This window comes from Arachis stenosperma, chromosome 1, assembly GCF_014773155.1.
Source record: "Arachis stenosperma cultivar V10309 chromosome 1, arast.V10309.gnm1.PFL2, whole genome shotgun sequence".
Classification (NCBI taxonomy): domain Eukaryota; kingdom Viridiplantae; phylum Streptophyta; class Magnoliopsida; order Fabales; family Fabaceae; genus Arachis; species Arachis stenosperma.
The window spans coordinates 35,211,566-35,224,496 of record NC_080377.1 but is presented as its reverse complement, the minus strand read 5'-3'; the positions used below and the strand labels follow the sequence as shown (position 1 = coordinate 35,224,496).

General features: G+C 35.1%; 1 protein-coding gene across 2 annotated transcripts; it reads left to right on the top strand.

Annotated features, from left to right (window-relative positions):
• Nucleotides 1-5,573: 5,573 nt before the first annotated feature.
• Nucleotides 5,574-12,151, top strand: LOC130968510 (probable methyltransferase PMT14). 2 transcript variants are annotated; one of them, XM_057893829.1, is made up of 8 exons: nt 5,620-5,791; nt 6,377-6,466; nt 6,618-7,290; nt 7,908-8,118; nt 8,624-8,906; nt 9,660-10,046; nt 10,427-10,504; nt 11,544-12,151. In XM_057893829.1, the coding sequence occupies exons 3-8, from the start codon at nt 6,646-6,648 to the stop codon at nt 11,779-11,781; spliced, it is 1,842 nt and encodes a 613-aa protein (XP_057749812.1). In that variant the 5' UTR covers nt 5,620-5,791; nt 6,377-6,466; nt 6,618-6,645; the 3' UTR covers nt 11,782-12,151. The 2 variants fall into 2 exon arrangements, with proteins under 2 accessions (XP_057749820.1, XP_057749812.1); XM_057893837.1 differs by lacking the exon at nt 6,377-6,466 and having other exon boundaries at nt 5,574-5,791.
• Nucleotides 12,152-12,931: the final 780 nt, after the last annotated feature.

Genomic DNA, 12,931 nt, shown 5'->3' with positions numbered 1-12,931 from the left:
TGATAAAAGGAGGTCTAAGAGAAGATTTTGGTTTCAAGAAAGGTGGTGTGATAGTGAGGAGGTCTCAAACATTGTCAAAGAGGTATGCCAAACTCAATTCACTAGCTTTCCTATGTACGAACTGTGTTTATAAGATAAAAATGTGTCGTCATACGCTTGTGGAGTGGCAAATAAATACCAGCAACAACTCGTAGACACTCATTATTGAGCTTAAAAATAAGTTAGAATAGGAAAAGGAGAAAATGGATGGAGCGAACAGAGGGCATATTCTGAATTTAGAGGTTGACCTAACTGATGCATATGAGAAAGAAGAGCGGTATAGGAAGGAGAAGTCAAGGGTTCAATGGATGAAATGGGAGAACCAAAATACTAAATTCTTTCATGCAAAATTTAATGATAGAACCAGAAAAAACAAGATCCAAAGGCTGCAAGATGACCAATCGGTTATAAAACCGATTTTGAGGGAGTAGCACAAATTGCTCAGTAACATTTTAGAGAATTATTCTTTGCCTCTAACCCAAGACTAGCTATGGAGACTAAAGAGGACATGGATGCTCAGGTTGACGATGTGATTAATAGAAGGCTAGTGAGACGAGTCACTGAAGATAAAGTAAAAATAACAACCTTCTCAATAAATTCCTATTCAGCTCCAGGTGATGATGGATTCACAGGTAACTTTTTTTAGCATTACTGGAAGGGGATTAAAAAAGATGTTTCGGAGGCAGTTATGAGTTTCTTCTCATGGAAAAAGATTTTGTAAAGTTTTAATCTCACATATATTTTCTTGATACCAAAGGTTTAAAACGCATAAAATATTACTCAAATAAGGCCCATTAGTTTGAGCAGCATTTTCTATAAAATTATCTCAATGATATTGGTACATAGGATGCAAGGAGTCTTGAACAAGGTGATTAGTGAGAACCAAAGTGCATTCATCAAAGAAAGGCTGATTAGTAATAATATACTGATAGCTCACAAGCTTGTGCATTTTTGAAAGAACAAAAGTTGTGATGACTACGAGATGGCAGTGAAACTTGACATAAGCAAAGCCTGCAATAGGGTGGAATGGAATTTTGTATGGGAGGTCATGAAAAAATTAGGATTTTACGAAAAATAGATAGATTGACTGTATCCTACTCTATTACTGTGGAAGGACAACAACATAATTTTTTTAAACCATGCAGGGGATTGCACCAAGGCGACCTCCTCTCCCCCTACCTATTTTTTATTCGCGCAAAAGGTTTATCCTATCTACTCCACAGAGGATAACAGAGGCGAAAAATCAAAGGATTGAGGATCAACAACAGATGTCCTACAGTCAGTCATCTACTTCCCACATATGATTTGATACTTTTTGGTAAAGCTAATAAGGAGGTATGTCACAGTCTACAGTAGATTCTAGACATCTACGAACAACTTATTGGCCAATAGATAAATTTTCAAAAATCATCCACCTTTTTCAGCAAGAACACTTCCCCCCAAATAAGGGATCAATTAGCTCATATCCTACAAATTTCACATGTAGGGACCAGAATAGATATCTGGAATTGTCAGCAGTAATTAATAGATCAAAGAGGAGTATTTTTAACTATATAAAAGATAAAATAGAGAACAGGCTTTAGAATTGGAAAAGACCACTAATCTCAGTTTGTGAAAGAGAGGCTCTCATCAAAGTCGTTGCCACAACTGTTTCTCTCTACACCTTGAGCTGCTTCAAGTTACTGGACTCGCTTATTGAAGATATTTAAAGCAAAATAATAAACTTTTGGTAAGACCAAAAGAGTACAGAATGGAGATAATGGTGGGTTAAATGAAAAGAGTAATTACTGACTCAAACCCATCTTGGGCTTGGAAGAGCTTGCTAGAGGGTAGAAAGGTTCTTAAAAAAGGTTTACTATGACAGATAGGTAGAAAAAGCTCAGTAAAATTTTTAAAAATTCTTGGATCAGAGAGCACAGACCTATTTCAGTCTACCAACAGCACACTGCAAATCCGAACTTGATGTGAGTAAATTAGTTAATTACACAAAACAGAGCATGGGATGCACAACTAATCAATCAAACTTCAATCCAGAGATAGCAAATAGCATCATGCAAACAAAAATTAATGAAGGTGAAGACATGATTATCTGGGAAAAAAAATCAAGACATTACTCTGTAATTTTTGGGTACCGAATAGCACTCTCTTTTTTTCATCCTCCAATTGATCAGATGCCTAAAATTTGCAACCAAAAAACTATTTGGAACCTGGTCTGGAACTTTTGTTGTCCTCCAAAGGTCAAGACCTTCATTTGGAAGCTACTCCACAACGGGATCCCGATTCAGCAGTGCATCCATGGTAATTTCAGAATGTAGAAGATGTGTGCCCTAGGTGTGAAGAAGCGGGAGAGACGATTCTTCACTGGTTGCTTCTCTGTCTCGTGGCGAATCAGACTTGGCAACTCTCTCACCTTGATGCAGCGACAATGGCGAGCAACCACTAGGAATCTTGGCAATGGTGGTCGGAATTTGAAGAGCATGCAAAACAACGACTGCAAAGGAAGTAGGGGTGGAAAAAGGTCAGGCGGCCTGTCAGGGGCCTGCAGCGTGACCTGTGTTTGGCTTGACTTGGCATGGCCTATTATAAAAGAGGCACAGAATCAACCTCTTTTAAAAGCCTTAATATGTTAATAGGCCAGATCCAAGCTCACTAATTAGCTTTATTAGCCTATCAGGCCTGCTTGGGCCTGTTAAAACATAATTAAATATATAAATAAATTTTTATTATTAACAAAATTATAAAATATTTTAAATTTATTATATTTTATTATAAATATTTTTGTATATTTTAAATACTTTAAAAGATTAAAAATTCTTATAAATATTAAATATGACATATTACATGTCAAGCCTTTTAACAGGTTTCAGGTCAGGTCAGGCTGAATAACAGACTAGGCCTAGTACTTTATAAAGAGCCTATAGCAGGCTGCAGGTCAGGCTCAAGCCAATTAACTACGTGACATGGCAAGCCTATGAAGAGCAAAACCTGGCCTGACCTGGCCTGTTTCCACTCGTAAAAGGAAGAATAACCTGACGCTGACAGCGGTGATTCTCTGGTCAATTTGGTGATGAAGAAACACCAAAATCTTTGAAAGAAGAGACATTCTTTCTCAATAGATGTTCACTCAAATAATAGAATTTCACTCTGAATTTTAGATACATAAATCTCATTAGCTTTCTCACTTTTCTTTTTGTTCAGACACACGATTTCAATAATTTTATCTTTTTTCTAAAGTAGTTTACTTTAGTTTGCTGTAAGGACAATTTGAGATTCTCCTTCTTATGTTTTGTTATCTAAGTAGAGGCCAAATTAAACAAAACACCATGCGACATCTGTATAAGCATTTCTTTTTTACTACATGCGACAAAAAAACTATATACAATTCTTATAAGCATATAATAAAACACTAAAAGAGTAACAATGACCAAGACTCTAGGAGAATACTATTTTATCACCACACAGCAGTTTTAAAAAAGGTAATTCTTCATGGTCAGAATCATTAGCATACACTTATTTTAAAAAAAATCAATTCTACATAACTTGAGTCATCTGTACACATCTACCTCAAAAAGAAAGTTTTTCCTAATTAAAGATGTTAATACATGATCGATTTTTACTTGTATTAAGTAGTGTACTCGATTTCTACTTGTACTAAGTGAGAGAAAGCAAAAGGAAAAAATGATCAAATAATAGCTATTATTGCTGTGATGGAATTTTCATTTCTCATTTGATAAAAGTAAGGCCATAAATCACTAGTTGATTACAATTCACAGTTTAAAATGTTATATCATTATAACTAGTAGCAAATTTGTCTGGAACAACTACTGCAGCATTATACACCAACAGTTATCAATTTGGCATATTTCACATCATTAGGAAAATTTACTTTTTGCACCCAAAAATAGTTACAGCATGAATTGATCTTAATACAGACATCTCTCACACACGTTAAAAATAATGAACTAACTAAAAGAAAATGCAAAAGTTGCATTCTAAAAAACAAAAACGGGCTTGCATTACCGCTTCCTACGATGATCCGTCTAAACCAACTCAAATTACAAAAAATCCATAATTAAAAAATCTATAATTACCCATAAAAGATTAAAATTACCATTTGTACCCATAAAAGATTGACTTTCGCAAGCAAAATTATCCAAACCCTAAATAATTACATAAAATCCCCAAACTACCCTTCTCTTCTCTTACACACGCACCCTCACTCACTATTTGCAGCACCTAAACCACCACTACCGTAGCATCATCTCCCTTCCTACTCTCTCTCTCTATCACTCACTCACTCACTTTTTCTCTCTCATCTCTTGAACATCAATATAGCCCAGCCACTATCCTCTTCAAAATCACAAAAAAAAAGCAAACTCATATCAAATTGAAGAATAGAACATGCACAGATTCAAAATAAAACCCTAATTTCTTAGAACTTTCACCAAAAAATTGACAATTTCTCAAATTTTAGATCACCATTTTCGTTGCAAATAACATAGAGCACTAATTTAATTTTGGCGACACTGGGAGGAGATGACGAAGACGCATCGCTAGGAGGAGAAGAGAGCAGTGATGCCAAGGAAAGGAGAAGACGAAGATACGACATTTGGAAAAGGAAGGAACTCAACGCTAAGAAGTTGGTGTTGCAAAAAATAGAGGATTCAAAATTGCTACTTCCTGAAGTCAGAAACCTCCTGAAGAAGAAGAAGAAGAGGGGAGGAAAAGATGGAGCTCGCGATGGCAACAGGAGGAACTACCATTAATGCACAAAAGAGAGAGAAGAACGACAGAGAAGAGAGAAACATCAATAGAAAAAGAAGAGGAAGGAGAAACGTGCGAAGAGGGAGGAGAGAAAGAGAGAAAGAACGATTGAAGAAGATGAAGGAGAAGGAAGAGAGAGAGAGAGTGTGGAAAGGGGATGATGTTGCAGCAATGCTGGTTCACAGCTTAGATGAAGAATCGAAGAGGATGACCATTAAGAATTGTTTGGGGATTTTTTGTAATTATTTAGGGTTTGAGTAATTTTGATTGCGAAAGTCAATCTTTTATGGGTACAAATGATAATTTTAATCTTTTATAGGTAAATATGCCAACGTTTTCAACTTTTATGGGTAGAAATGGTAGTTTACTCATAATAAAAAAGAAAGTTGGAAAAAAAGGTTTAATTATTTTGTTGGTCTCTATAATTTTGTGAAATTTTCAATTAGGTCCCTATACTTTTTTTTTCTTTTAATTGGATTCCTGCACTAATTTTTTTTCAATTAAGTCTCTCTTGACAGTAATTGACTTAATTTTATAGAGATCCAACTAAAAAAAAATTCAATGCAAAAACCTAAATAAAAAAATATATATAAAGATCTAATTAAAAAAATTAATACAAAAACTCAATTAAAAAAAATACAAAAACTTTATTAAAAATTTTACAAAACTATAAAAATCAATAATTATCCAAAGAAAAACAAAAAGTTACCTAGGACCCTGTCGGCGGATACAATAATGAAATTTTAACGAAAGAGGGATAGAAAGTAGATAGAATGTGTAGTCTTAAATGAAATGATCAAGTCCAACTGTCAAAGGTCCTCTTCTGTTCCCCCTTTTCACCTTGTCGCTTTCCAATCTTTCCTACGCTCTCAAATACACACCTTGCTGCTCCACACTCACCTCTCTCTCTCTCTCTCTCTCTCTCTCTCTCTCTCTCGCGTTTAGATCAGTGGAGAGATCAATCTATTAAGGTGAAGGGGAAAGAAAGGTTAGCAACTTGAACCTTTGTCTCTTCGTTTTGGGATCACACATGCATTTTCTTTGAACGCTCTCTTTATTTATTTGTTTGCATGAAAGCTTAATTGCTAACGTTGTTTCTCTGTTTCTAATTGGTATTCCAATTACGTTACTGCTGAAGGATCCCGATTTATTTGCCTACCTTCTTGTTTTCTTCGCAGTTCCATTTCACTTTTCCACTCTCAACTTCCATTATTTTTTATGTTTTTAAAATGTAAAGCTAAGTTTCTTTCGATACTTTTTAAGTGGGTTTAATTGCAGATCTTTAGTTGATCCAGGAAAAAAAAAAAGATTAGATAGATTAGGGTGTTTGTTGGAATGTAATACGAAAAATCATAGTGTTAGAAAAATGAAAAGCAATTACACATTAGATCCACTTGTGTTCTGTATGAAGGTGAAACAACTTAAAGGGTTGATGTAACTGAAAGGTATTTAAGCTTATTTCCCTTTCGTTTGCATTATATTGGGGAATATGAGGTATTACCATGCCACACCCACACTGCTATTTTATATATTTTCTAAATCAAGTTTAAACTAGTCAAACTGTTCCAAATAGGTGGAGACAGAAAATACAGTTAGTAGAGTAGTTATTGGTTCAGGAGCTCCGTAATGCTGTCAGTTTCAATTTCAGCAGGAATGTACTTCGGTACTCTCTCTTCTTTTTCTTTTAATAAATAAAAATTAAGATTTAAATGCTTTATGCTTAGATATGTGTTAGTCTAATTTTGGAAGTTTGCTTGATTTCTGATGGTCTACTATAACTTGCCACTTATTGATCTCCGTGTGAATTGGTATAGGTTTTGAGAGAATACTGGCTGCCAAATAATGGCGAATAAGAATAATGCACCAGGCCAAAGAGGGCGAAGGCCGTTGTCAATATTTGCTGTTCTCGCCCTTTGCTGTTTCTTTTACCTTTTGGGAGCATGGCAAAGGAGCGGGTCAGGAAAGGGGGATAACCTTGCCTTGAAAGTGAATAACCTGATGTCAGACTGCAACATTATGCCTGAGTTGAGTTTTGAATCTCATCACAATGATGTAGAAATTATTGAACCGGCTGAACCAAAAGCTAAAAAGATCAAGGCATGTGACGTTAAATATACTGATTATACACCTTGCCAAGAGCAAGACCGAGCAATGACATTCCCAAGAGAAAATATGATATATAGGGAAAGGCATTGCCCCCCTGAAGATGAAAAACTGCGTTGCCTCATTCCGGCCCCTAATGGTTACACGACTCCTTTTCCTTGGCCTAAGAGCCGGGATTTTGCCTACTATGCCAATGTTCCTTACAAGAGCTTGACAGTGGAGAAGGCTGTTCAAAATTGGGTGCAATTTCAGGGAAATGTGTTTAAATTTCCTGGCGGAGGGACCATGTTCCCTCAAGGAGCAGATGCATATATTGATGAACTTGCATCAGTTATTCCAATTAAAGATGGTTCTATCAGAACAGCACTGGACACTGGCTGTGGAGTAAGTTTTGATGTCTAAAAATCCCTGCTCATATGAAAATTTACTTTTAAATATATGGCTAAGCATGCTGATTTACTCAGTTTCGTTCTGCTTTAGCTGATAACTTTTGTAATAACATCTACTTATTTACATACTAACACATTTAGAAGATAAACATTATGTCTGTCCATGTCCATGTTTCTTTACTATTGAATTGAATATCATACAGCATAAAAGATATCCTGTTTAAGGATTTCAAATTGGACGCAGAATGCTGAGCTACAGGACCATCTTTTCTTTTCCTGTTAGGTCATAAGTGTTTACTAATGGTTCTCAGGTAGCTTTTTGCTCCGTCATACCTACTGGTCCTTTGAGAATCCTATCATATATCTTAAAATTGATTCAGTTGGCTACTGTTTGGTTTGCGAATTAATGTTGACCTCCTACGTTCAATGCTTTTTTGTCTATTACAATATTGCAGATTGGATTTCTCGTGTTTTGTGTGTGTTTTGAGGTTGCCTAGAATGAATTGTCATTTCTTTGTTACTTATGGAGCAGTTTACTTATTCTCAGTTTAAGATACCTTCAAATTGAGTCATAATTTTCCATACCAATATAAAGTATGAACAATTATGCAGGTTGCTAGCTGGGGAGCCTACATGTTAAAGAGGAACGTGCTCACTATGTCCTTTGCCCCAAAGGACAACCATGAAGCACAAGTTCAGTTTGCACTAGAACGAGGAGTTCCAGCTGTTATTGGTGTTCTTGGTACCATCCATCTTCCATACCCTGCAAGAGCTTTTGACATGGCTCAGTGTTCTCGATGTCTAATACCATGGACATCAAATGGTTAGTGCTGAATTTCATTGTCAATAAGAATGATAAGAGTTATAACTATTATCAGCCTTCTCTTATATATATTATATTATGGTACACACACCTGAAATTCCAAAAAAAAAAAAAAGTGCAAGTACTACAAGATTTGAATTATTGAATACCGTTTTGGCTAATATGGGTCATTGCAATTTCTTGCCAAAAGGTTATGAAGCAGAATGCCTTATTGACAAATAAATCATTTACTTCTGTAAGTTCTTAGAATCTTACCCCAGCTGTTATCACCAAAAGTCTAGAATTTTAAATTATTAAGATCTTCATCTTATTTAAACATTGAAATCCCTAAAATATTATGTTAATAAGGTTGCATTTACATATAGATTTGAAACATTAGATTAAGAATTGTATGCCATCCAGCAGTCAGAAGGGGAAGTTTAGGAAAGAAAAGTGGCTATAAATCTGAATGAAACATTCTTATAGGCATTAAGTTTTTGACTCTGCACCCGTTAAATGAATACAGCGGGCATGTATCTAATGGAAGTTGATCGAGTCCTGAGGCCTGGTGGATACTGGGTTTTATCTGGGCCTCCAATTAATTGGAAAACATACTATCAGACATGGAAGCGGTCTAAGGAGGACGTCAAGGCAGAGCAGAGAAATATTGAGGAGTTAGCTGAAAGTCTTTGCTGGGAAAAGAAGTATGAAAAGGGTGATATTGCTATCTGGAGGAAAAAGATAAATGCTAAATCCTGCCTAAGAAAGTCTCCCAACTTATGTGATTCAGATAATGCTGATGATGTTTGGTATGTCCTGTTTATCTTCATGTACTTCATTCGGATATGCAATATACTTATAATCTTCAAATATAGTTCAAGTAATTTTGATGATTGAACAGAATTTCACTTGTTTATCTAGTTCTATTTATTGTTATGATACATTATGATCTATGTTTTCAGAAATAATTTCACTGCAAACTCTAATATCAAATGTCCCATGAGATGATCTAGGCTTAATTTAGATTGAGAACATACCTGCATTGTTGGGTATTAAATATTATGGTTTTGTTAATGAATCTCCTTAGGGCAATCTTTAAGAAGTCAAAAGTGGAAATTTTTTGAAGATTTTGATGCATTCAATGCATTAGAAACTTCAAAGATTTTAAATTTCTATAAAAATCCTTCTGTTTATTGTTCTTTAAAGAGAACCCTTAGAAGTTAGGACACTCATTAACAAACACCTTCATTGGATAACTTAGTAAAATTGATTTCCACACAAGAGAGAAATAATTTGCAAGTTATTTTCAGAGAGCCTGAGTACATAAACCAAAGTATTAGCTTGCTTGTTGAAATTATGTAGGATTTCATTTTTGAGGCATTGATTATGAGTGCATCCAATATTCAATATTAATTTGCAATTGTATTGTGTAGGATTTAGTTTCTCTATGCTTTTAAATTGTTGATATTATATAGATGTTTATTAATGTGTAGAGATATTAGATCTGTTGTTTATATTCTGATTATTTTTCATTTGGATGGGGTTGGTGTGTTTATGTATAGGTACAAAAAGATGGAGGGCTGTCAGACCCCTTTCCCTGAGGTATCCAGCAAAAGTGAAGTTGCTGGAGGTGAATTGAAGAAGTTTCCCGCTAGGCTTTATGCTGTCCCTCCTCGAATAGCTAAGGGCATTGTTCCCGATGTTACAGCTGAATCTTATGAAGAGGACAACAAATTATGGAAAAAGCATGTTAATGCTTACAAAAGAATGAACAAGTTGATTGGCACTACCAGATATCGAAATGTGATGGACATGAATGCAGAGCTTGGAGGATTTGCAGCTGCACTTGAATCACCAAAATCCTGGGTTATGAATGTTGTGCCCACGAGTGCTAAGAACACCTTAGGTGTTATTTACGAGAGAGGTCTGATTGGCATTTACCATGACTGGTAAGTTTCTAAAAGTTCTCTTAATACTCCTACAAGTATTCTTATTTCATGTGAATTTTTCCATGCAAGTTGTCTTCCCTATACTTCAAAAATTATTTATCTCGACATTTCATGGTGGGTTTTTGTATGATTATTCATTTGACCACTGCAAGGCAAAATGAGCTTCAAATTAGCATATTGTTCTTCTCCATATTCTGGAACCACTTGAAAATAGATATTGGTACTGTTTCTTCAAATAATGGTATGTCGCTGTATTGTATTTCATATGACGGCTACAGATAATTGAACATGCTATGAATTTTGCTAATCAGTTTATTAGTTGAAGCAAGTTATGCACTATGACTATGCATTATTTAATGTCAGTTTTCTTCTTTCTTCAGGTGTGAAGGCTTTTCTACATACCCCAGGACATATGATCTCATTCATGCAAATGGTTTATTTAGCATGTACCAGGACTCGTAAGTTTCTTCCTCCTCTTCCATGTGCATAGTCATAGTATGTGGATTCTAAGATTATATCTCATTGAAAGTAGAAACAAGCTCTGATTCGAGTTTCTTGGCATATAATGCAAACTCAAGTCCCTTTCCTAGATGTTACTTATAATACTTTTTTTCTTCTTTTGGGGTCTTGCAACAGTAATTCAATGCAGTAGTTTCTCAAAAATTGGGGATTTCTAAATTGTTGGTAAAATGTTTAGATTGTGCACTTGTTAAATACGTTTCACCATATTTCCCGGGTATACCTATCACAAGGCACTGTCAAATGCCATCTGCGCTGTCCTCAAAGGCCTTGTTGGTAGTTACGAGGATGCGCTTTAGGGGGTTGTTTGTGAGTTAGTATAATGGAGGGAAGGGGAGTAAAAATTCAAAATTTGGCACTAGTCTTCCTTTCCTCCTTACCTTTCCCTCGAAAATTCCAACTCACAAACCCACCCTTAGGACCTGTTAAGTTTGTGTTTTCATTGTTTTCTATTTTAGGATTTTGTAAAAAAAAAAAAAAAGAAAATAGAAAACAAGATTTTATTGCTTTTAGTTATTTTTTTCTTCATAAAATGCTGAAAATAGAAAACGAATTCTCAAACCAAACAGGCCTTAGGATCTTAAATTGCATCACTCATTTTAGGTGAGCCCAAATTCCATTATTTGAAATGCATCACAATTCACAAGGCCTAGTCCATGTGAAAAAGCTAAATAGGCTCCTCCTGTTAATTGCCAATTTGCCATGAGCTAAAACATTTATCACGGACCAACCTATTCCAAGCTTCAGGCTTTTGCAGGAGGCCCAGTATATGGTTTTAAATCTTTAAAAGCATAATTTGGACATATTTTACTTTTAGTTTGGGATATGTTAATCCTTTGAACATGTTAACCATGTTTCATAAATCATAATAATCCCATTAAGTTGATGACAAACCTTAATAGTCCTTTAGTGTTTAGGGTTTAGGGTTATCCTTATCTCTACTTTTTATTTTTAAATGTTGATGAGTTGTTTGAACAGGTGCAACCTGGAAGACATCCTTATTGAAATGGACCGAATCCTAAGACCCGAAGGAGTCGTCATCATCAGAGACGAAGTCGATGTCCTGAACAAGGTCAAGAAAATTGTTGGGGGGATGAGATGGGAAGCCAAAATGGTGGATCACGAGGATGGCCCTCTTGTGCCTGAGAAGATATTGGTTGCTGTTAAAGAATACTGGGTTGCCAGCAGCAATAACAGCACCTCCAGTGAGGAATAAAACCATTGCATTTTTTTGGGGTATGAAAGTGAAACTTGTCTCTCAGGTCTCAGCATGCAGCAACCATCAAGGTTTCAGAGCCATTAAAGAATGGTGCAAAAAGAAAAGGGTAAAAGAAAAAGAGGGAAAAAAAATAGAAATTGTTATAGTGCAAAGTAAAAGCAAAAGATTGGTTATGTAAGCTTATTCTACGCCTGCCTTATACAAGTGTAGATAAAATAGGTCTTAACTAGTCTTATTAAGTTTATTTAGATATAGATTAGCACAAGTTCGGCTACCAAGATAATTTAATCTAAGGATATTCTGTTGAATAATCATGGTGAAGGAATATTGAAGCATTGAAATCCCACTATTCGTTTTTCGGTTTTAAGAGTGTGTTTGTGAGTTGAGATATTAGAGGGGAAAAACAAGAAAGGCAAAGGAGAGAGGCTTGAAGGTTAAAAATTTAAAATAGATTTCTCCCTATTTTTCACTCGTTCTTTTTCTTTTGCTTTTTAAGTTTAAAAAAAAAGATTAATCTTTACATACAAGTGTTTTACATTTACAAGTTTTACAAGTCCGAACGAAACCTATCCATTAAACGCGCTACTTATGTTACGTGCTTTTTTAACAGAATTTTAAATCAATTCAAATCAATTAACGCACAATTATATAACTTTCATTTTTCAAAAGATTTCGTTTCCTTTTTCGAGTTTCTTACCAAATTTGTTGGATTTTCTTCGTGCGTTTTCTCTTTGCTTCGTTTTGTCGATTTTCATGGTTTTTGAAATCAAGCTTTAAAATTGTTTTGAAGATAATGAAACTTCAGAAATATACTCAAACGGTTACAGAAAAACTTAGAAAAACAGTAAAATAGTATCTTGAATAATGTTTCTTCCTTTTTTCTGGTGATTTTTGATGGAGATTTGTATCTTTTCTTCTTGATTTCTTCTACTCTTCGCGAGAAGTTGGAACGTTTCTGCAGAATCGTAGTAGTTTGTTTCGAATGTCCCTTGAATATTGATGATTTGTATTTTGATTGAGGAAGAAGAGGAAGAGTGAACGTGTTGTGGAAGGGGCGCGTGTTTTTTTCTTAATGTGTTGCGTTTTGATTGAGGAAGAAGACGAAAAGTGAACGTGTTGTTAAAGGGGTGCGTGTTTTTTTCTTGGA

What these genes read in the sequence shown, in the direction of transcription:
- LOC130968510 (XM_057893837.1), top strand. Translation starts at nt 6,646, where the DNA reads ATGGCGAATAAGAATAATGCACCAGGCCAAAGAGGGCGAAGGCCGTTG. An exon ending in CACTGGACACTGGCTGTGGA is followed by an intron (nt 7,291 to 7,907) that starts GTAAGTTTTGAT and finishes ACAATTATGCAG; the next exon opens with GTTGCTAGCTGGGGAGCCTA. An exon ending in ATTGGCATTTACCATGACTG is followed by an intron (nt 10,047 to 10,426) that starts GTAAGTTTCTAA and finishes TTCTTTCTTCAG; the next exon opens with GTGTGAAGGCTTTTCTACAT.